The 23,485-nt window shown below is 48.5% G+C and overlaps 1 protein-coding gene across 8 annotated transcripts in view; it reads left to right on the top strand.

Annotated features, from left to right (window-relative positions):
- Positions 1-21,010, top strand: part of GOLGA2 (golgin A2) — a 40,872-nt gene extending 19,862 nt beyond the window's left edge. For all 8 annotated transcript variants that reach the window (XM_034438724.3, XM_034438725.3, XM_087879501.1 and 5 more), the window contains 19 exons: positions 1,382-1,444; positions 1,609-1,702; positions 2,873-2,979; positions 3,800-3,858; positions 4,220-4,361; positions 6,130-6,222; positions 6,350-6,457; positions 6,546-6,636; positions 8,274-8,623; positions 9,452-9,565; positions 10,564-10,788; positions 12,436-12,535; positions 12,622-12,707; positions 13,617-13,770; positions 13,885-13,952; positions 14,986-15,088; positions 17,662-17,768; positions 18,326-18,497; positions 19,148-21,010. In XM_034438724.3, the coding sequence (XP_034294615.2) occupies positions 1,382-1,444; positions 1,609-1,702; positions 2,873-2,979; positions 3,800-3,858; positions 4,220-4,361; positions 6,130-6,222; positions 6,350-6,457; positions 6,546-6,636; positions 8,274-8,623; positions 9,452-9,565; positions 10,564-10,788; positions 12,436-12,535; positions 12,622-12,707; positions 13,617-13,770; positions 13,885-13,952; positions 14,986-15,088; positions 17,662-17,768; positions 18,326-18,497; positions 19,148-19,395 (2,484 nt within the window). In that variant the 3' untranslated portion in view covers positions 19,396-21,010. The remainder of the gene's footprint in view (positions 1-1,381; positions 1,445-1,608; positions 1,703-2,872; positions 2,980-3,799; positions 3,859-4,219; positions 4,362-6,129; positions 6,223-6,349; positions 6,458-6,545; positions 6,637-8,273; positions 8,624-9,451; positions 9,566-10,563; positions 10,789-12,435; positions 12,536-12,621; positions 12,708-13,616; positions 13,771-13,884; positions 13,953-14,985; positions 15,089-17,661; positions 17,769-18,325; positions 18,498-19,147) is intronic.
- Positions 21,011-23,485: the final 2,475 nt, after the last annotated feature.

Raw genomic sequence — 23,485 nt, 5'->3', positions numbered from 1 at the left:
TCCTATGGATGGTGAAATTGCATTTACCCTCCAGGGTAGAGGTGTAAAAATTACAACCTTAATTCATACGGATCGGTTTCCCCTCCAATTTTTCAATCTGAACAGGTCTTTGTGGCAAGCAGAACAAAACACACGTTTTTTTGTTCTTCCGTTCCTCACAGTTGTGTGGCTTGCCATCAAGTCACAGTCGTCCTATTGTTTGCATTCATTTTTTTAATGTAAAAGCTGCTGTATGCGGCTGTATCAGCTTCTTCCTGTCCTTCCAGATGCCAATAATTCTGCATTTCTTTTGATCATCGACCCGGTTAGTCTTGCTCAGCTGAGGGGGTGGTTCTCTTTTTGTTTTAAAAAAACCTTACGCCTTTTCATTTAGTTTTTTTTTAAATTAACACAATGTCAGTATGCATTTCCAAAGCAGATATTTGTTACCACGGCAATAACTTGTGTCCGCCAAAGAAACACGAGTGCCCATTTAGCCGTAAAAATATGAAGGAACAGAGGCCGCTCTCCAAGGATAGTTTCCCAGCCTCTTCACCAGCATTTCTGAAAAGTTGTTTGTGGAAAGACTGTAGAAAGCTTTTAAACGCTGCGTCTGGGCCCGAGCGGTTCTAGCAATATCTGAATATAATAAATCGGTGTTTCTCAACCTTGTGTCCTAACCTAGGCTCCCTTAAAAAGCAGGAAGCAGAGTCTTGATCCCGGCAAAACCTCTTTTTATTTACACGACTCTGAATTCCTTTCATTCACAGTCAGCAAGGCCTGTCCAAACAGTCTTTCAAAGGAATATTTATCAACACAGACCTTATCTCGCTTGGCAAGCTGCTACGTAACTTGTTTCCAAATGCAGTGGAAGGCAAAACTTAGCCACAGTGTCTTTAAGAGTCACGAACAGAACTTTCCACTCTTGAAACGATTGAATGAACAAATTGTTTCCTGCAAAAACCCACTGCCCTGTTCGCTCCTCTTTGGTTTCCTAGGGGAGGGGCCAATCACCTCCAAGGTGTAGCTTTACTCCCAAGTCGACCCTGCTTTCTTAGTTGTTCTTGTCTTCTGGCAGCTCACACTGAGAACGGGCTCCAGCTGTTCCTCTGCCTCACTGCTGTCTATCTCCCTCTCTGCCTCCGACGCAGAGCCCTCGTCCGAGCTTTCCCCAGCCCCCAGGATTGGCCCATGTTCCTCCCCAACCTCACTGGCCACCGATGGGCCACAACACCTTGGCAGTTTGAAGATGGCTGAACTTCAACTCCATCCATCTCCAAAGTGCCAAGGTTTGAAATGAAATCCGTCACTTTTGACAAACACTGCGCTAAAGACTGGAAAACAGCGCCGCTAAACTTGATCGCCGATCTGGCCGAGCGTTAAATAAATCGTGTTTCCACAGGAGAAGAAGGGCTTTGAGCAGAGGTTTGCGAAGGAGCAAGCCACTCTACGAGAACAATTACAGGTAGATGTAATTACCCTTCGGTATCAGGTTCCCATCCCTTGTCCTGGTGGCCGCCTCCGACTTACAGGAGGAAGCTCCTGGTTTTGTGGGAAGCCGTGTTCGGTTACCCGCTGGCTCCCTCAATGTTCCTGAGCTCATCCCACTCTCCTGGGCTTCCTTTAAAGGTCCACATTCAGACCATTGGCATCCTGGTTTCTGAGAAGTCCGAATTACAGACAGCCCTCAGCCACACACAGCAGGCCGCCCGACAGAAAGCAGGTAGGTACCTGTTCTGACAGGTTTCCCAAGAGCATGAAGCAGACTCCTTATCCTGACAAAACCCCCTTTTTATTAAGTTACTGTGAATTCTTCGCATTCCCATCCAGCAAAGTCTTTCAAGGGCGAATTTACAGTCACAGACCTTATCTGGCTTGGAGAGCTGCCAGGCCGATATCTTCCTAAACTTGGCAAGGAGTTCGGAGACACAAACCAATTAAGCGAACTGATTGTCTCCTGCAAACTCCACTCCCCTTTCGCTCCTCTTTTATTCCCACTGGGAGGGGCCATTCATCATCCACCTGTGGCCTTACTCCCAAGTCGACCCTTGTTCTTTAGCAGTTCCCTTCGTCTGGCAACTCTGCGCATGCACACACTGGGAACAGGCTCCAGCTGTTTGTCTGCCTCACTGATGTCTGACTCCGAAGGCAGCTGATAACTGGCATACGGCCCTGGCCCCCTCTCTGCCTCCGACGCAGAGCCCTCGTCAGAGCCTTCCCCAGACTCCAGGACTGGCCCATGTTCCTCCCCAACCTCCTCACTGTCTGAGTCTGCTGCCAGATCCGCTGGCGGGCCATAACAGTACCCTTTAGAGCGCTCCTCTCCTGGCCGCCTTCCTTATTCAATCACCTGGAGGCATTAGAGACCTGGCATTCTTTTCCCACCGCCTGAGATCTTTTTGTCCCATCTTCAAAGAAATCCACTTCGATAGGCTTGATTTTTTTTTTTTTTAATTTGATTTATATGCCGCCCTTCTCCGGAGACTCGGGGCGGTTTACAGTGCGTTAAACAATAGCCTTCATACTTTTGTATATTTTATACAAAGTCATCTTATTGCCCCCACAAACTGGGTCCTCAATTTACCTACCTTAGAAAGGATGGAAGGCTGAGTCAACCTTGAGCCTGGCGAGATTCGATCTTACTTTAATTGCAGACAGCTGGTGTTAAATTACAGTGCTTCTGTCTGTTGAGTTAAACCAGGCTCAATTTAAACTTATCCCGGGTCCGTTCCTTTTCCTTTCTGATCCTGGAGTTGGTTGGCACCAACTCCAGTCCAGCTTTGCTTTTTGGAGCAGCCCAAGTGGTCACTGAATCCTGTTGGCATTGTGGGCTTCAGGTGCGCTTGGATGCCGGCACCCCTAATCTTGGTTTGTTTGTTTTTTCCTGGGACAGCGGAAGCTGAGGATCTGGCCGCTAGGCTGCAGTCATCCCGCCAGAGGGTCTCGGAAGTGGAATACACCCTCTCCTCTCTCTCCGTTCAGCAGAAGCAGACAGAGAAAGTAAGCATGGGACATTTCCCCTCTTCTCGTCTTCTTTTGACGCCGTGGCTTCCTTTTTTTGTGAAGTAAGCCCTAGTTCCCTGCCCCAAATGCTTGCCAAGCAAGTAGAAATAGGGTGGTGTTGACCGCTGGCCCCTCCGGCAGCCAAATCGGATGAGGAGGAAGCGTGGGAGTCAGGTCCGGCATCAAGACAATCTGAGAGCTCCGAGGGGGGGAAGAGGAAACGGAGCTGTCAGAGAGAGAGAGAGAGACAGAGGTGGAGCCTGGGCCATCCGTCAGCCCTCAGATGGAGAGTCAACAGCCCCCAGGTCTGGAGGTGGCTGATGAGGAAGAGGAGGAACAGCTGGGTCCAGTGCCTGATGCACGGATGCGCAGAAGTCAGAAGAGAGGAGAGCAGTGGAAATCTATGGGCCAGTCCTTGGGATGGAAGAGCCACCGTTGCTAGCGAAGCCCCACCTTAGCTCCAGGGATAAAAGGCAGGGGGCGGAGATGAATAGGTGTGGCAGACAACTACTCATCTCCCTGCATTGAGAGAGAAACTTTTTGCCAGGGCTGCTGGCGCACCTAATAAAGGAAATATTTAGTTAACTACAGAGCCAGGTCAGAACATAAGGGTTTATTCATTTATTTTTTAAAATAGACCTCACACACTTTGCCTTTTATATAGAATCCTTAATTTTGGCAGTTAAATGCCCATCACAGGAGGGAGATACTGCCGGTGTTCTCAAGTTTCTTATCTGAAGACATTTCTCCCAGTGAAATATTTGTCTTTTTTTTTTTTAAATGCCTGTTTTGATGGGTTTTCCTTGTTTGACCACAGCACAACAAAGAGCTAGCGAAGGAACGAGATAACCTCAAACTGGAAATGTATAAGCAGAGGTGAGATTTGTCCTTTTTTTGCTTTAGCGCGATTGTTTGCGGTATTGACAGTAACAAAGGAGTGGTGCGATGTCCTAGAGGTGAAGGTCTCACCTCACAATCAGGAGGCTGTGAGTTCGATCCTAGGTAGAGGCAGATATTTCTCACTCTGGGCACACTGAGATTATATCTGCTGAACAAAACTCTGCATTGGTGACAGGAAAAGCATTAGGCCAGTAAACACTCAGCTCCATTCAATTGCCCAAGACTCCGCCCCGCAAGAGATTATGGGGTCATTAAAAGAAGATGATGATGGATAGTAACGAACGAGATCTTCATTTTGTTCTCTGGGGCTGCTCTTTTTCTCTCACTCTCTCCCTAGTAAAACCAATGAAGAACTCAAGCAGCAGACTTCGGAGTTGTCCGAGAAACTCCATAACCTCATCTCTGAAAATTCAGCCATGAAACTGAACATGGAAGATTTGCACAAGAAACTGGAAATGGCAGAACTGGTGATTCAGCAGGTATCGGCGTTATTGTGACTGCGAGTAGTATTTTAAGCAGAGACCATTCAAAGTTACAACGACCCCTGTGTGTGTGGGGGGGAAACGAAGTCGCAACTGGTTCTGTGGCACTGCAAAAGCCATTTGCAGCATCCGCACGATCAAAAATTTGTGAGCTTGGCAACCAGGTTGTATTTACGACAGTTGCAGTGTCCTGGCGGTGGGGTGGGGTGTCATGTGATTTCCATTTGCAACCTTCCCAGCCAGCTTTCCACAAAACCGCTAGGGGGAAACTTGTATTTGCCTCTGTTTTATACAACCAAGGATAGTGTTCGCTTTTTTGGCTGCTGTCGCACACGGCTGGCTCATGTTTAAGTGATTGTCCATTAGGACTCCAAGGTCCCTCTCACTTTTTTTTTTTTTTTTTTTTGAGTCAGGTTTCGCCTAATCTGTATTTCTACTTTTGGTTTTTCCTGCCTAAGTGTAAAAACCTTGCTTTTCTCCACATTCAATTTCATGTCGTTGGATAGAGCCCATTGTTCAAGTCCGTCGAGATCTTTTTGAATCCTGAACTTTTTTTCTGGGGTGTTGGCTCCTTGTAGTCTTTCCCCAGTACCCCAAGAATTGTATGAAGCATGCTATGCTAAGCCACCTGAGTCTCCCTAATTCACTGCTCTAACTCAGCAGTCACCAACTGGGGGTCCGCAAGAAAATTTGGGTGGTCCGCAGAAAAATTATTTGCATTTTTTATATTGCACTAAATCAGGGGTCCTCAAACTACGGCCTCTGGGAGATACGTGCAATGAACGCTTGTCTTGCTGCAGAGAGTCTCCCCCTTCAGGGTCTTTTTGTGTGGGTCGCAGGGGGGCAGAAATTCTGACTCGGGATCTGCTTCAGCCTCCTGGTGTGGGGCTTTGGGCAAAGGCTGGAGGGAAGAGCCGCTGGTGGCAAAGAGCCGGAGGGCCTCGTTCCAGTGGGACTGCCTCATGGCCTGGAACTGGCTGACCATCTCAGCCTGCTGAGTCTCCAGGCGCCAGTATCTGGCCTTGCACTCCCGCAGGTCTTCCCTCTGCTTGGAAAACCTATGCTCCTAGTCCTCAGTGAGGTGCTTCTGCTGAGCCTCCTTCTCGGTCAGATCCAATTTGAACTGAGCCAGCTGTTTTGCCAACTCTTTCTTATGGTGACTGCTTCCTGTTGGGGCCCTCAGCAGCCCGGGCGGGGAGGGGAGGAGTGGCTGGGTGGGGAGGGGCGAGTAGAGCCGTTGAGGCGCCCCTCGACATGAGGCGCCCCTTGACATGAGTGACATTGAGTTGGCCACGCCCACTCAGTCACATGACCACCTAGCCACCCTCACCCAGCCGGTCAGTAGGCACAATCATATTAGTGGTGCGCGGGATTTAAAATTATGAATTTAGTGGGCCCTGAGGTCTGAAAGGTTGGTGACCCCTGCGCTAACTAGTGCACCACTCTGGACCTCACCTTGACAAATCTCTCCTGGACAAGGGGAGAGAAGATTCATTTCATTTCATTTTCATTTTATTAAATTTGTATATCGCCCTACTCCCGAAGGACTCAGGGCGGTGAACAGGCACGAAATAAAACACATAAATACAAAAGTTAAGACATGATTAAAACCCAATTAAATAATTTTTGCCCGAGACAATTTAAAACTCCCAATAATTTAAAACGAATTAAAATTTGAGTTTAAAAATTTAAAAGAGGGGGAAAAGATAATGGAACAAGTTGGACTTGGATAACTGTGTGGGTTTTTTTTTTACCCTTCTACTAGTTTTCAAGCCAGCCAGGGATCTCAGATGCTACTGCTCAGCAGCTACAGGCCGTCCTGGAGGAAAGAGGCAACTTAGAAAGTCAAATTGCCCAGGTAAGGTGGATGTCCAAAGGGCATGATTTGGAAAAAGGCCAGGGATTTGGCCTTGATGGCAGTGGTCCTTCGAGAATCTGATTAGCACCCACCCGACTCTTCTCTTTCCTTCTTCCCCACTGAGCAGCTGTCAGAGTCTTTGCAGAAACTGCAGGCCGAACGCGATCAATACGTCCTGCGCCTGAAGGAGGAAGGGAACATCTGGCAGCAGCGAGTCGAGCTCCTCTCCGAACAGGTGAGGGCTATACCTGTGAGATCCTTTGGGGATCTCTAATGTTTTCAGAGGTTGCCCTTCAAGCTTGGTACAACTGGGTTTCCCACAGGTCCGGGCTCTGATGGGAGAGAAAGAACTCAGCGAGATTCGGATTGGGGAGCTGGAGACCAACCTCTCAGAGCTGCTCAGCAGTCAGTCAGGTAAATGCCGGCGTTCGCAACCGCCAAAGTGCCTCCTCCTAGTCACCTGATTCACCCCGTCTGTCTTCTCTAAGTTGGGGCGCGGTGGCTTAATAACACAGGAGATTATCTTTGCTCCAGCGGTTCAAGTCCCAGCACCGTGTGAGTTCCCATCACTCACTTCAGCTCCTGCCCAGTTAGCAGTTCTATGCGAGTGTTGTGGTCCGCCAGCAGACTGCGGAGCTGGCAGCAGTCGGACAGTGAGGAGGCTATGGAGGAACATGGGCCAGTCCTGAAGTCTGGGGAAGGCTCGGATGAGGGCTCTGCGTCAGAGGCAGAGATGGGGCCAGGGCCACCTGGGAATGTGCGGACTCTGGAGCCTTCAGAGTCGGACATCAGAAAAGTAGAGGAACAGGGGGAGCCTATTCCTAGTGCGCGCATGCGCAGAGCTGCCAGAAGGCAGGAACAGTTAAAACAAAAGAGGTGACTCGGAAGTAAGGCTTGGAGATGATTGGCCCCTCCCATAAGACATAAAGGAAGAGCAAAAGCACGTGGGCCTTTGCAGGAAGCAACGTTGTGGATGGTGTCGGTTTGTACTTTGAAGCTCTGTTTTTGATTCTGTGTTTCCGTGTGTCCTTGCCAAGATAATTGCCAATTAGGTCTTTGGCAGCGTGTCAAAGAAGATGAAGGTGGGTGTTTACCAGCCTTATTTGAAGGACTGTGGCAGACTTCTGTTGGACTATTTATAAACTCTTGGTGATTCAGCACGTGCTGTGAATGAAAGGAATTCACAGCCGTTAAAATAAAAAAAAGGGGGGGTCGGGACTAATTGTGTGCTTTTTACTATATCGGGAAGCCTAGGTCAGAACAGCAAGTAGATAAATAGGTACCACTTCAGTGGGGGGAGGAGCCGGTGCTTCATGCAGATGGTTTGAATCCTGCTGGCACTGGGCCTTCCAAGTTGCAAGGCCTATTTGCAAGGCGGCTTTGGCAGAAGGAGAAGGCCTCGGAGGACCCTGCAAGAAAGCCGTTCGTTTTTTCTTTCTGGTGTGGAACTAGCTCGCCCCATCTAGCACATCTCAGAAAAGCATGAACCAAACAGCAGGCGAACTACTACTCTGCGTTAGCATTATAGTCCGACTAACGTATCGTCGCTATACGCGAAAACAAATCTTCTAAATCCAGCAGTCTTTCCTCCATACATCAGTAGCTCGGCGGAAAGATCCCTCTGCTCAGAGGTGGTATTCAGCCGGTTCAGATCGGTTCGCACCGAACCGGTTGCGGAAATAGCAGGTGGGCCTGCCCACCTACCCCTCCTCTATGCCGTCCTATTTAGTTTTTGAGGCACGGAAGGCCGGGCGCATGTAAGGGAAGGCAGGTGCACGTGCAAATTGGGCGCACGTGTGTACGGAGCGGGTGTGCACGCACGAACCGGGTGTGCGCGCAGGGGACGAACCAGTAGTAACATAACGTGAAACCCACCGCTGCATTCTGCTGCAGCACGTTGGGTGCTTGCTCCAAGATGGTGGTCAGGGACAGAGGGTGGGGAAGATCTGGAGGACCATCATTTCTCCGGCTAGGTTTCCCATTAGAGTTGGCTCGATCCGAGGACGTTAGCCGTAAATTAAGCCGCCTTTCTCCTCCACCGGATTCCACAGCGGTGAAGGCCCAGGAAACGCAGCCCGTCCCTGCTGCCCCGGGGCCTTCGCCAACGGAAGTGCACCTCCAAGAGGAGCTGGCACGGCTGGAGAAGGAGAAGGAGGAGCTGCTGGACCGATGGCAGACCCAGGTGCGAGACAACGGGCAGCTGAGCCAGCTCAACCAGGAGCAGGAGGAGCGGCTTCAAGAGCTGGAGAAGGCGTTGCAGCGCTACAGCGAGGAGGCCGTGGACAAGCAGCAGATCTTGGAAAACATGCAGAGCGACAAAGCTACCATCAGCAGAGCCATAACCCAGAACCGGGAGCTGAAGGAACAGCTGGCGGAGCTGCAGAACGGATTCGTCAAACTGGTGCGTTTTCCCCCCCCCCCCCACCATCCGAGGCCGAGGCGTAAGTCCTCGGGTTATGACCATAATGGAGCCTTATGCCCGAAACTCCAGAGAGCAGAGGCAGGGGTACTTTTGAACGTCCCAAATTTAAATCCCAAATTTGAATCCCCATTGTTTTATAGCTCCGTCCGTCTATTTATAGAGAAGATTTTTTGCTTAAATCTGTTATGTTTGCCTCTTTAACTTTATTTCCTAAACATCTCTCATCCGTTTGATTTGGGTACAATTAGTCCTCGACTTAATAGCAGTTCGCTTTAATGACCGTTCGAAGTTACAATGGCACTGAAAAAAGCGTTTTAGGACTATTTTTCACACTTATGACCGTTGTAGCATCCCCATGGTCCTGCGCTGCTTGGCAACTGACTCACATTTATGACCGTTTCAGTGTCTTAGAGTCACGCGATTCCCTTTTACGACCTTCTGACAAGCCAAGTCCATGGGGGGAGCCTGATTCACGTAACAACCGTCTGGCTAATTGTAACAATTTATTTATTATTTATTTATTTATTCAATTTCTATACCGCCCTTCTCCCGAAGGACTCAGGGCGGTGAACAGTTAAAATAATATACATATAAAATGTGAATATAAGATGATTAAGCCAATTAACAAACTTAACAAACAAGCTTAACAATTAACAAGCTTAACAAACGCAGCAAGAAAATGTGGCAAAACCCCCTTAACAAATTTCTCACTCAGCAACCTAAATTTTGGGCTCAAATCGTGATCGTAAGTCGAGGCCTACCTGTATTTCCCTTGAACCATCTCTTCCCCTTTCCTCTCCTTTTCAGACCAACGAGAACATGGAGATCACGAGCGCCTTGCAGTCTGAACAGCACGTGAAGAAGCAGCTGGCCAAGAAATTGGGAGAACTTCAGGAGAAGCTGGTGGACTTTAAGGAGAAGGCAAGGCTCTTTGGACTTCTGAATCCAGTCTGGCTTTTATTCCTGGGAGCAGAACTATTTTTTGCACAGGTGGCTGTGGATTTTGGGGGTTAGGCTGCATAGTGCAGCTTTCCAACACAAGAATTTGGAACTACTTGGCTCAGTGGGAATCCAGCTCCTTGTTGTCAGACCATTTGTTTCAAAAGCACCGTTGGTTGATTGCCCCTGCAATCCTTCGTCTTTGACTAGAGCAGTGATGGCAAATCTTTTCGGCACCGAGTGCCAAAAAGGGAGCGTGCGCGTACACTCATCGGGGCCGCAACCCGGAAGAGGAACTGCCCAGGGGGCATGCGCGCACCAGGAAATGAACTTCTGGTTTCCGGCTTGTGTATGCGCACCAGCCAGCTGATCTTCCAGTTTCCAGACAATCAGCTGGCTGGCGTGCATGCATCCGCCATAAACCAGAAGACCAGCTCTTCCAGTTCCCTGTACTGCCGTATGCATGAAGGCCAGCTGATTGTCATGCGCACATGCGCACCAGAAACCCAGAAAAGGAACAGGAGATGCTGCACATGCCAGGCGACATGGCTCTGCGTGCCACTTCGGGCATGTGTGCCATAGGTTCGCCATCATGGGACTAGGGTTTCTCGGCGCTGGCCCCTCTAAGATAGGTGGATTCCCAGAATTCCATGGCGGCTGGGAAACTCGGGGAGTTGAAGTCCACCTATCTTAAAGTTGCCAAGGTTGAGCCACTCTCTGGTCTGGATTTTCAGGGAAGCAAAATTGATCTTCTTCTTAAACATGAAATCATGGCTGAGATGCCCTCAAACTGGGGAGAATTGGTTTTGGGGAGGGGGGGAGAATCTTGGGGAAGGCAATATGTCACCCTTGATCGGGTTTAAGCTTGATCCTAGTGATGCTGTCAGGAGAGCTTCAGCTCCTATACATAGTTATGGGAGATGCTGGGAAGAGATGTTGTTGGATGAGATCTTCGTTCACTGGGTCTTGTTCCATCCAAGATGGCTCTGAAGACCCACGAAGCTCAGGACTTCCAAGACCAGAGGGATCAGTATTTGGCCCACCTCCAGCAATACACCGCAGCCTATCAGCAACTGACGGTTGAGAAGGAGGAGCTACACAAACAATACCTCCTGCAAACCCAGCTCATGGACCGTCTGCAGCACGAGGAAGTCCAAGGCAAGGTGAACGCCGAGATGCACTTCAAAGAACTTCAGAAAGCTAAGGTGAGCCCTGCAGATTTGACCTCTGGATTCTCTTTCGGGAAAGCCAACAGATAGATGTGGCTAGCACTGATGAGGTTCCCTAGTTGGGTCATGAAACATTTGCAAGAAAACAGCCAAAGCATCAAGGACCCCACACTCCTCCTCCTCCATCCTTCTTCTCTTTCTCCTCCTCCTCCTCTTCCTCCTCACAAACCCCACTCCCTTCTAGCACTGATGATTTTTCCTAGTTGGGTCATGAAACGTCTGCCAGAAAACAGCTAAGCTAAGAAAGCATCAAGGACCCTACAGCCCTCCTCCTCCTCCTCTCCAAAAACCCCACACTCTTCATTTGTTGATGAAGTTCCCTAGTTGGGTAATGAAACGTCTGTAAGAAAACCACCTGGCTCAGAGAGCACCAAGGGACCCCATGGTTAGATCTAAGCTTGAGAGCATCTGCACCATCCAGATTCTCTACCAAGCGGAGCTTGATGGTTGCAAAGGGTTGATGTGCCTTCAGATGGCTCTCTCCATCTTTTCTTCAATGCAGGGATGTTATTTGGCCTTTGTCGGCCATCATATCGTGTAGGAAGTCAAGCGTGGAGGGGACGAACCTGAGAAAGGGCTGCTCGGTTGAAAAAAGCTGTCTGTCAACATGCAGCTTGAGTATCCAAATAAAAACCCAGGATCATTTCGATTCTGAAAAGCTTACTGTTTATTGAATACATAGCGTAGGAAGGTTGAGGTAAAACGTAACTGTGAATTTCAAAGGCACTAGTTCACAGTATTAAACAATCAATTTCCCAGCCCGGGTGTCAGCAACCTGGGGCTCCGGAGCTGCATGTGGCTCTTTGGGCCCTCTGCTTTGGTTCCCTGTCAGGTGATCCTACCATTGGCTGGCCCTGCCCCTCACCCTTCCTTCCCAGTCACTCCTCACCTGGTCTGAGAAGGTAAGGGCGACGGTGGGGGATGGAGAAGCAGCCAGGGCAGAGAGAGAGAGAGACAGAGAGAGATACAGAGAAAGAGGGGGGACGGGGGAGGAGGGGAGAGAGAGAGAATGTCAAAAGGATTTTGTGGTTCCTGGTGTTTTTTAACAACTGGTTCTCTGCCCTAATGACCGGCTGGGTAGGCATGGCTAGGGGGTCATATGACTGGTGGAAATGAGTGACATTGTGTTGGCCATGCCCACCCAGGTTTTGTGGCTCTTGGTGTTTTCTTTTTTGTGGGAAATGGGTCCAAATGGCTCTTGGAGTGTTTAAGGTTGCAGACCCCTGTCTCAGCCCAACCACCCAGGCTTCCACGTAGATGGTATTAAAAAGTCCTCTTTGTTATGGGAACCATCTGCTGCCTTCAGCACACCTGTTGATCTGACCTTGAAAAGTTTCCAGAGTCTCCCAAGCTCCCTTTGGAACTGCAGAAGTTTCCTTTCTCCAAATTAACCCATTTGTAGTCAACATCCCCCCCTCCCTTACTCTAATGACAGGTTGAAATGAAGAGGCACATAGCTGCCCATGTTACATTCTTGACACAGGCTTTGGTGAAAACAGGAAAGATTAGGGATTCCTAGGTTTCTTTCACAAACATTGCTGGAGTAATTTGGCCAGGATTATTCTCAACCTCCTGATGTGAAGTTGGAACAGTTACTGAAAAAAGACCTTCCTGTCCCGACAGAAAACCCTGGAATCCATTTCTAAGGAGAACAAGGAGCTTCAAGCCCAGGTCACCCAACTCATGGCCGAACTGGACGAAAGGATGCTACCCAGGGCCCAAGGTGAGTAGGATTGGGATGGGACAAAGCACGGACCGTCGGATCCCAGCTAAAGGTGATCCCTGCCATCCTCTCTTGCGGCTTTGCAGGAGATGGAGTGGAAGCGGCCGAGTTTGTGGACTCAAAGACATCTCAGCTCAGCATTCCGGAGGATTTCGAGAGTAAAGAGGAAATGGTGAGCCCCTCCGTTCTCCTCCCTTGCCGTTGTTGTGGCCCGCCAGCAGAGCTGGCAGCAGATTCAGACAGTGAGGAGGTTGGGGAGGAACATGGGCCAGTTCTGGAGTCTGGGGAAGGCTCTGATGAGAGCTCTGCGTCGGAGGCAGAGAGGGGGCCAGGGCTGTCTGACAGTTATCAGCTGCCTTCGGAGTCAGACATCAGTGAGGCAGAAGAACAGCAGGAGCCTGTTCCCAGTGTGCACATGCGCAGAACTGCCAGACGAAGGGAACAGCTAAAGAACAAGGGTCGACTAGGGAGTAAGGCCACAGGTGGACGATGAACGGCCCCTCCAGAAGGAATAAAAGAGGAGCGAAAGGGGAATGGAGCTTGCAGGAGACAATTAGTTCGCTTAATTGGTTCGTGATTCTCCGTGACTCCTTGCCAAGTTTTGAAGATATCGGCCTGGCAGCTCCCCAAGCCAGATAAGGTCTGTGACTGTACATTAAACCTTGAAAGACTTTGCTGAATGTGAATGCGAAGAATTCACAGTAACTTAATAAAAAGGGCTTTTTGTTGGGACAAGGAGTCTGCTTCGTGGTTTGGGGAAGCCTAGGTCAGAACAGCCATTTGTGCTAACTCCGTTGCCTGAATTGCGACCACAAGGGGCAGTGCAAAGGTCACGAGGGCTGCTACAAGTCAAAAGTGGCGTTTTCCGAAGCTGTCATAACTTCGGTCCGTTAAACCAGTGGTCATAAGTCGAGGGGAGGTCAGCCACAAGAGCAACTGGGCTGGGAGGAAGCATGGTCCTAAATCCCAGACACCCTTCTGCTCCGGATGTCAGCGTCCCAGCACTGACACCCTAAGAGTTTGAAGTTTGAAATTCATAGCCGTGCCGCCCCGCTCAAATCGCCCAGCCTTCCTTTCCTAGGTGGCTTTCTTGACCTCCGCCGTGTCCCAAGCGGAGGGCGAGCGCGAAGAGATCAGACACCAGCTGATGGAAAAGAAAAAACAGTGCAGGGAGCTGTTGCAGCAGATCGCTAGCCTGAAGAAGGAGCAGCAGCTGCAGCTCACATCCACAGGAGGTAAGAGACCCACGCTGGAGAAGGGAGACCCCCTCCCCACCGACCTTCCTCCTTGGGCTGTGCAAAGGCCCCTGTGCTCCTGTGACTCTCACACTCCGCGTCTCACTATTTCAGGCTCCGATGCCGATTCGGTTCCAGGAGAGGTCCATGAAGCCTTGAAAAGCGCCATGGAGAAGCTGCAGGTGAGCCTTTGGGAGACTCCTAAATGTCGACATTACGGTAACTTTGGGGTTTGTGATGCTCTCTGAGCTGGGTGGTTTTCTTTCAGACATTTCATGACCCAATTAGCTAACAGCATCAAGGCTACAAGGGAGAGAGAGCAAATCCCCCATCTTTCTGATGCTGTTACCTACCATGTTTCCCTGAAAATAAGACTCTGTCTTATATTTTTTTGAACTCTGAAATAAGCGCTTGGTCTTATTGCCATGCGCTCAAAAGCCCGATTGGGCTTATTATTAGAGGATGTCTTATTTGGGGGGAAACAGAGTATCTAGCTATCTAATCTGTCAGTTATCTATATCTATATTTCTATCTATATATCTATCTGCTATCTATCTATCTATCTATCTATCTGCTATATCTCTCTCTGTGCTATCTATCTATCTAACTATCTATCTATCTATCTATGAAATGAATAGATGAAATGAAATATTTTCAAGAAAACAATCAAGCTCAGAGAGCATGAAGGACCACACAGTTGTTGTTGTCATCCTCCTCCTCTCCCATATACCCCATTCCCTCCTAGTACTGATGATGTTACCTACTTGGGTCATGAGATGTCTGTAAAAAAAACCCCCACCAAGCTCAGAGGGTGCCAAGAACCCCTCAGTTCAACCCTGAACTACAAATACTCTCTTCTGTTATGATAACTGAATTATCTTCGCCCAGGATAAATTCCAAGGAAGTTCCACTTGCTTCAATTTTAAATAACCGCAACTCAGTCGTTGTAAGGTACCTTGTTACCTTTCAAGAAGCTCCAGGTCTCTGCTTGAAGGCTCATTTTGAAAATCTCTGGCCCGCTTCTCAGTGGAAGCGACGGAAGCCCTTTCCCTCTTGACTGATCTCTTTCCGGAAGGAAGTTCAAGAGATGCTTCCAAGAACGACTTCCTAAATTAGCATCTATTGGGTGAAGATGCTTGGGGAATAATCCTTGTTGGGAGAATTGTGGCTGCCTTCCCCCCCACGCAATCTCCTTTTTTCTGCTCCACCTTGTAGTTCCGATTCACGGACCTGATGCGCGAGAAGGCGGAGCTGAAAGAGCGTGTGGAAGAACTGGAGCACCACTGCATCCAGCTGTCCGGAGAAACGGACACCATAGGTAAGCCTGACCCATCTGTCTGATAAATTTACCCTGTTTCCCCAAAAGTAAGACCCAACTGTAAATTAAGCCCTAGCATGATTTTTTCAGGATGTTCGTAATATAAGACCTACCCCCAATATAAACCCCAGTTAAGATTGTCAGCCAGATGGATGCATTTAGTATCATATTTCCCCAAAAATAAGACCTAATCGGAAAATAAATCCTAGCATGATTTTTCAGGATGCTCGTAATATAAGCCCTACCCCAAAAATAAGCCCCAGTTAAGATCGTCAGCAAATCGCGGCGTATAGTACCGTATTTCCCCCAAAATGAGACCTAACCAGAAAATAAGCCCTAATGCGCCTTTTGGAGCAAAAATTAATATAAGACCTGGTCTTATTTTGAGGGAAACAACGGTAGCGTTATCATTTTGCTTGAACATTGGGCCCTATCATAACAAAATGAAAATTTCAGTGGTGAAAAAAGGAAGGTTCTACATTTAGGCAAGGAAAACCAAATGCACAGGTGTAGTATAACTGTGAGAGGGATCGTGAACAATTGTGAACAATCACTTACCGTATTTTTCGGAGTATAAGACGCACCTTTTCCCCCCCTAAAAGGGGGTGAAAATTTGGGTGCTTCTTACACACCGAATGTAGCCCCCACTGGCCCCCACCCTTTGGCTTCTGCCTCCCAGCAGTTTGCCTCCTTGCAGTAAGCAGCAAGAAAAAACAGCTCCTTTCAGCTTCAGCACAGCCTAATTAGCCCAAGTTGATTGGATCGGCCTCCCAACTCTCAGCTGTTTTATGCGGATCTTTGCTGCTTGCTGCAGGGAGGTAAATTGCTGGGAGCAGATTTTTTTTTTCTTGTGCTAATCAAGCTATGCTGAAAATGAAAATGAAAGTAAAACAGGCTGTTCGCTGTTTGCTGCAATGAGGCAAAATTGCTGGGAGGCAGAGGCAGATTTCTTTTTCTTGTTTTCCTCACCAAAAAAGGTAGGTGCGTCTTATAGTCCGGTGCATCTTATACTTCGAAAAATACGGTAACTATGAGCCAGCCGTCTGCAGCAGCTGCCAAAAAAGCCAGCACAGTTCTAGGCTGCATAAACAGGCATAGAATCAAGATCGCGGGAAGTGTAGATACCGTTTTTTAAGGGCCACACTTGGAATACTGCATCCAGTTCTGGTCGCCACGATGTAAAAAAAAGATGTTGAGATTCTAGAAAAAGTGCAGAGAAGAGCCACAAAGATGATTAGGGGACTGGAGGCTAAAACGTAGGTAGAACGGTTGAAGGAATTGGGTATGACTGGTTTAATGAAAAGGACTAAGGGTGTCAGGAGTCTTCCAATATTTGAGGGGCCACCACAAAGAATAGAAGGGGTCAACCTATTCTCCAGAGCACCTAAAGGCAGGACAAGAAGCAATGGATGGAAAGTAACCAACAAGAGATCCAACCAGAGGTGGCATTCAGCCGGTTCGTGCGAACCGGTAGCAACAAAATATGAAACCCACCGCTGGATCCAACCTAGAAATGAGACATTTCCTGACAGAACAATTAATCAGTGGAATGGCTTAGCTCCAGACGTTGTGGGTGCTCCATCACTGGAGGTTTTCAAGAAGAGACTGAACAGCCAATTGTCTGATACGATCTAGATCAGCGGTCACCAACTGGCGGTCCGTGGACCACTGGCGGTCCACAAGAAAATTTTGGTGGTTGGCAGAAAAATTATTTGCATTTTTTATCTTGCACTAAATTGGGTCCTCAAACTGCTGGATATATGCAATGAAAGTTTGTGTTGCTGCAGAGAGTCCCCCCTTTGGGGTCGTTTTGTGTGGGTCGCAGGGGGGCAGAAATTCCGACTTGGAGTCTGCTTCGGCCTCCTGGTGTGGGGCTTTGGGTGAAGGCTGGAGGGAAGAGCCGCTGGTGGCAAAGAGCCGGAGGGCCTCGTTCCAGTGGGACTGCATCATGGCCTGGAACTGGCTGACCATCTCAGCCCTCTGAGCCTCCAGGCGCCAGTACCTGGCCTTGCACTCCCGCAGGTCTTCCCTCTGCTTGGAAAACCTATGCTCCTAGTCCTCAGTGAGGTGCTTCTGCTGAGCCGCCTCCTCGGTCAGATCCAATTTGAACTGAACCAGCTATTTTGCCAACTCTTTCTTGTGGTGGCTGCTTAGCTCCAACAACTGCTTCCTGCTTCCCAAGGAGCCCAGGCAGGTGGCGAGGAGTGGCTGGGAGGGGAGGGGCGAGTAGAGGCCAGCAAGGCGCCCATCGATGCGAGTGACACCGATTTGGCCACGCCCACCCAGTCACATGACCACCTAGCCACGCCCACCCAGCCAGTCATTAGGCAGATCATATTAGTGGTCCACGCAATTTAAAATTGTGAATTTAGTGGTCCCTGAGGTCCGAAAAGTTGGTGACCCCTGGTCTAGAGAGCTTCCTGCCTGAGCAGGGGGTTGGACTAGAAGACCTCCAAGGTCCCTTCTAACTCTTGTTATTCTGTTAAAAGCGTTGGCCCGAGTTGGTATGAACCACACAGCTCTGGGCATCAGTGTATTTATTCCATCCCGGTTGTCTTCTCCTAACCCTGCAGGCGAATACATTGCCCTGTACCAGAGTCAACGAGCGATTCTCAAACAGCGCCATCGGGAAAAGGAAGACTACATCAACCGGCTGGCTCAAGACAAGGAGGACATGAAGGTCAGGCCAAAATCCGCTTTCCTGGCCGTCCCAATCAGGATTGGGCCCTGTCAAGTTGGGCGCAGCCCAGGCAATACCTGGACTGCATTTGTCTCTCCTTTCGCGACCGTCGGTCCTCATTTAAAGCATGGTGTCTCAGTTCACTTACCTTCCCTACCGGTTCGCAAATGTGAGCGTGCACGGCCTTCTGCGTGGGTGCATTACATCCGGGCATGTGGGCGGAGCATCCCACAGTCACCGCTACCGGTTTGCCCGATCTGGAGCGAACCGGCTGAATTCCCCCTTTAGGTATTGCTGCTACCTTTCTGCTCCCAGGAACGAAGACCCTCTGTTCCTTCCCCAAGTACGTAGCTTTTCGAGCGACTTAGCAGATGCCCAGAGAGACACGACAGACAGACGGTGAAGCCAAAGACTCATGAGGACTAGCCCCTTAATATTTGTAGCTTAGCTAACCAGAAGTGAGGAAGGAAGCCTTTGGTGCGCTGGGAGGCCCCTCCCCTGCCCCCCGGTGCTTCTTTCCATTGTCCTCTTTAGGTTCTCTTTTGCTGTGGTTGCAGATGAAGTTACTGGAGCTGCATGAACTGGTGATGCGCTTGGTGGGCGAGCGGAACGATTGGTACACTAAGTACACGATGGCCACGCAGACCGGAGAGCCACAGCCCGGGCACGAGAGGGAGGCCGGTGCCCAGGCGGACGGCGTCTTTGAATCGAACGCTTCCAAGGTGGCAGGTGAGAGGCAGGAAACGGGGGAAGGGGAAGGGGTCATCTAGGTAAAGGCCCTGCTGTATCCCCCATATCTGGACTCCTGTCCCTCCCCTTCCCCATCCTACCCCATCATTATCTGGCTCGGGAATTCTGGGAATTGAAGTCCACACATTTTAAAAGCGGCCAAGGTTGAGAAATACAGCTTTAGAGTGTACAGGTAATCCTTGACTTAACGACAGTTTGTTTAGCGACTGCTCTAAAAGTTACGACGTCAGTGAAAAAGCGATTTCAGACTGTTTTTCATACTTACGAACCATGATCATGTGATTAAAATTGGACGCTTGGTAACCGGTTCATATTTATGACGGCCACAACGTCCCGGGGGCGTGGGGAGAGGGGGTTCACGTGATTTCCCTTTTGTGACCTTCTAACAAGCAAAATCAACGGGGGAAGCCAAATTCTCCTCACATCCGTGAAATGCAGCGATTTGCTCAACCAACACTGGTGAAAAAGGCCGTAAAAACGGGGCAAAACTCCCTTAACCAAGGTCTCCCTTAGCCACCTAAAATTCTGGGCTCAATTATGGTCATACGTCAAGGACTACCTGTACAACTCCATCACTGAAGCTCCATTTCTCTCCCCCCCCCCCCCCGGCCCCACTTTTTGCTTTCCAGACCTGCAAGAAGTGAGCCTGACGGACAGGCCCGAAGTGGACGCCGTCGCTTCACAATCCCACCCATCCCACAGCGACCCCCAGGGCCCCCAGCCCGCTCCTCGGGACCCCACGGCCCAGCAGATCCTGCGGCTTCTCCGCGAAATTCAAAACCCGCAGAATCGGATGGGACCCCTCTCGGAAACCCTGTGCATCCCGTTTTTCTATCGGGTGGATGAAAACGACGAAGTGAAGCTTCTGGTGGTTTAACCTGGAAGGGACGTTGTGGGCTCCCGAGGGGCCGGGTGCGGTCAGGGGACTGGGCTGCCTTGAGGGCACGCACTGGATGGGCCAAGCTTTTTGTGCTGGCTGTGAATCACACCGTCATCCAGTAAAGCTCAGTATTTTCCGCCACCCAACGACCCATTGGTTCCTCCCGGTTCAGGAGGGTTCCTCCCATTGGTTCGCGGCCTGCGAATTTCATTCTCTCTACCACGGTTACTTAGCCTCTCCCCCTTTGGTTATTTCGGCTTTCTTTAGATCAGATTTTATGCCCTTCTTCCAAAATCTTCCTTCCCCTCTTTTAACTTGCATGATCCCAATCCCACAAACCCCACCCCCACCCCACCCCCTGGCCATCTCTCTTCCCCCTTGCCCCAAATCCTCTCGTTCCAGTTACAACATTCGGAAAGGGCTCCGGGCTCCTTGAAGCCAGACGGTTTTGCGGGGAGGGGTATAAAAGCTTCATTATTATTTTTTAAAACTGGATGTAACGTTTGCATTAAGAGGTGGAGGGTTTTTATTTATTCTTCAAAGATGCGGAAGGCAAGCTCGGAAAAAAGGAACAGACGGGTGGGTGGGTGGAGGAGTCAATTCCACCTCTCGCGCGCGGAATCTCTTTTCTCCCGGGTCGAGCCAAACTTTATTTCAACCATCTAGATATTTTGAAATAGATTTCGATGGTTGACGGTTTCTCTTCTTTCAATCTCTGAGCCCCCCCGCGCCCCCCCTTCTCCCGCATGTGGAGCGTGACGGAAGAATTCACTTTATTTGTGAGAGTGTGAAGCAGGTTTGATTGAAATTGGTGGTGATTTGGTGTGCTTGGCACAAGATCCCGTTTTAGAAGGACAACGACACATGTGTAACAAAAAAAAAAGGATTAGGAGGCGACCCAGCTGTCTAGTTTTTAGCCCAGGTTCCTTGCTCCCGGGAAAGAGACACCGGCCAAGTTGCGTTTTCCTCCTGGGACAGTTTGCTAAGAAAGAAGCCTACCTAAAGCACGGAGGGAAGTTCGAAAACCAAAAAGAAACTTCCGCTCCAATTTTCTAGCAAAATCGCACGTTGACTACCCACTGTCTTTGCAGCTTGTAAAGCAGAATACGGCAAAAAAAAAAAAAAACGACAACACCCACAAAAGCCGGACTGTTTTCCACCATCAGTGTTACTCATTCCCTGGGTGCGTTAGGTCAGGAGGCTGGCGAAAGGGCTCGCGAGTCGCTGTTGGCACAAGTGTACATATTGTATCTGTGTAATATTTTTGTACATACCTTGAATAATAATAATAATAATAAAAGAGAGAGAGAGAATAAAGCCACGGGCAGCGTTTTTCTGGCTGCCGGAAGGCTATCCTGGTAACCTTGTACGTTATTTGGGGAAAAAAAGAAATTAACTCTAGTTGAGGTGGGAGGTGCAAAGCAGAACAGGAATGTGATTTACTATAGAATATTATTCCATATTTATTAGGTGTGGGGTTTCCGGGGGGGAAACGTGAAAAACAAAGCAAAGAAAGGAAACAGCCAGAGTGAACTCTCGTGTTCTGTTGCCGAGACAAATTATATCCTGTTATAAAAAAATTGGTCTTTCTGAATAAATCTGTTTCACTTCACTGATGTTGCACATTGCTCTTCTGTCCATCAGAAGCATCTTGGGTGGGGAGAAGGGGCGTTGTCTGCCAAATAAGCTTTGCTTCATTTAGTGACTGTTCAAAATTACAAGGGCACTGAAAAAAGTGATTTACGACCGATCTTCACACAATTGTTTGACCCCCATGGACAGGGTATCAAAATTCAGACTCTCGGCCACTGGTTCATATTTACGACGGTCGCAGTGTCCCAGAGTCACGCGATCCCATTTTGCGAACTTCCGAGCAGCAAAACGGAGAAAGCCTGATTTGCTTAACCACCGGGTTACTCATTTATCAACCACAGTGATTCACTTAACCACTGTGCCAAGAAAGGTCATAAAATGGAGCAAAACTCACTGAATCGATGTCTCATTTAACAACAGAAATGTTGGGCGCAATTGTGATCGTAAGTCGAGGACTACCTGTATCTTCCCTTTTTTTGAAGGAAAAAAAAATCACAAATTTTTAAGTGAGGAAATAAATGATATTTGTGTTCATATATTCCCTCAGCGTGGCCCCATTTGGAGGTTTAAAGAACAGCCTGTTCCTTCAGTTTTGTTACTTATGGTTGTGAAATCGCTTTCGTTGTGTGTTTGGCTTCTTGTGAGATACAGCGGGATTTTTTTCCCCTTCCAGACTGGATCCGGCGTAGTTTTGGTTTCTGTTATTTTTTGGCATGAGAACTACTAGAAAAGGAAACGTCGGTTTAACCCACGGGAATGTGAACTGAGGTGACCCCGAGTTAATTCAGATATATCCTCGGATCATTGCAACTCCTTTTGTTTTGCAATCTGGCTTGTTGTAGTAAATTACTCCCATCAGTGGCTGCGTTCACACATGTTTGGTCCAGTTGCCAAAAGATTTGTAAAGATTTTACGATGCCGTAAATCCTACAAAACCCATGTTAAAACGAACCGAGTTGATCTCCTGGAACAAACTCACACGTGGTGTGAAAGACCACCAAAATGTATTGCAAGAAAGGGACGGCAAAGAAACTTAATCTATATATATAAAAGGCCAAATCCACTCACTCATCACTAAATCTCCAGAACTGTAAAGCCTACAAACTTGAAATTTGGCACGTACGTTCCTCTTGGCTTCTAGGTGCTCCCTAAGAAAGGATTTTTTGAAATGACCATCAGATGATTAGTATTTCATATACAGTATATTAACATGCTCTGATGCTAAGAAGTTAGACATTCTACTCCCCCTCCCCACCTGAAAAGAACTCTGTTCCAACTGCCACTTGCCTCACATTCCGTTACCTCAGTTTAAACTGGCAGATGGTCCACTCCTTCACTCAGGAGCAGTCTGGGATTCCTTACAGTACTAAATGTCGCTATCTCACCAAAATGTCCACGCCTTCCACTTACAGAACTGCTTCCGTATTCAAGATGGTGGGAGAGATATTCCCTTACATGTTTCAATCACCGACCACCACTGAGCTCAACGGATTGTGAGCCAAATTTCTCCTGCATAGTGTCCCAGCCCCAACTCACTTCTTACACTGACCTCCTCAGTTCAGACGAATCTGTTCCTTCTACTGGAATACCAGTTAAAGGGAAAAGACTCTCTTTCTGCTGCCTGCATGTACAACGGATGCTTCCAAATGACGTCTTCTGGAGCCAGAGAGGTGAAGGAGGGAAAATTTATGCCAACATTCAAAGTGCAGGGGCAGGTCTACCACAGGATAGGGGAGTATCATGGCAGGGCATCAGCAGCAGCCTTCATTTCTCCAGATAGACTTCGTTGGGGATGACGACCATGAGAGTCGGTCAAGACCACGGGGATGCTACAATGGTCGCAAGTGTGAAAAAATGTTCATAAGTAGCGAAGCACGGCTATCCAGCTAGTAATAAATGAACGACGTGTGTTGGGATTCCTGCAGCGAAAGACTTTCCCGCCCCCCCCATCAAATATGACATGCAAAAGAACCGAGAGAGGATTTTATTGAAGGCATGACATCTCTGTTATACAGAAATAATTTATTTCAGCCAGTGAACAGGAGATGATAGGTCACACACGGCATTACAAGTACTACCAGGACTGCAAAAAAAGGGGAAAAAAATCACCCACAATTTGGGAGCAATAACCCAGCTGCAGCAACTGAATTACATTTTTATCAGGTGTGCGTACAATGTGCATGTGTTATACACACACCCACGAACACACATTCTTCCTACTCAAGTATTTGCTAAAATCAACAGTTGGAGGCATTTAAAGGCTTTTAAAACATCTGGACACCATATAGACTTTAGATCTTTATATATATATATGTATATATTTATAGATATTTATATAACAGTAAAGATGTGTTCTGTTACTACAATATAACTCATTGGCTTTGTTTAAAATTCTGTTTTAAGCAACCAGGAAGAAGGACCAAAAAAAAAAGGGGGGGACCAAAAAAAACCCGAAACAGTTTCACTAGAGTCGTATCTGATATGTGCAAGCCAC

The sequence above is a fragment of the Pantherophis guttatus genome, chromosome 16 (genome assembly GCF_059756535.1).
Source record: "Pantherophis guttatus breed Tessera chromosome 16, ASM5975653v1, whole genome shotgun sequence".
Taxonomy (NCBI): domain Eukaryota; kingdom Metazoa; phylum Chordata; class Lepidosauria; order Squamata; family Colubridae; genus Pantherophis; species Pantherophis guttatus.
The sequence above is the reverse complement of the archived record's forward strand: the minus strand, read 5'-3'. Positions and strand labels throughout refer to the sequence as shown.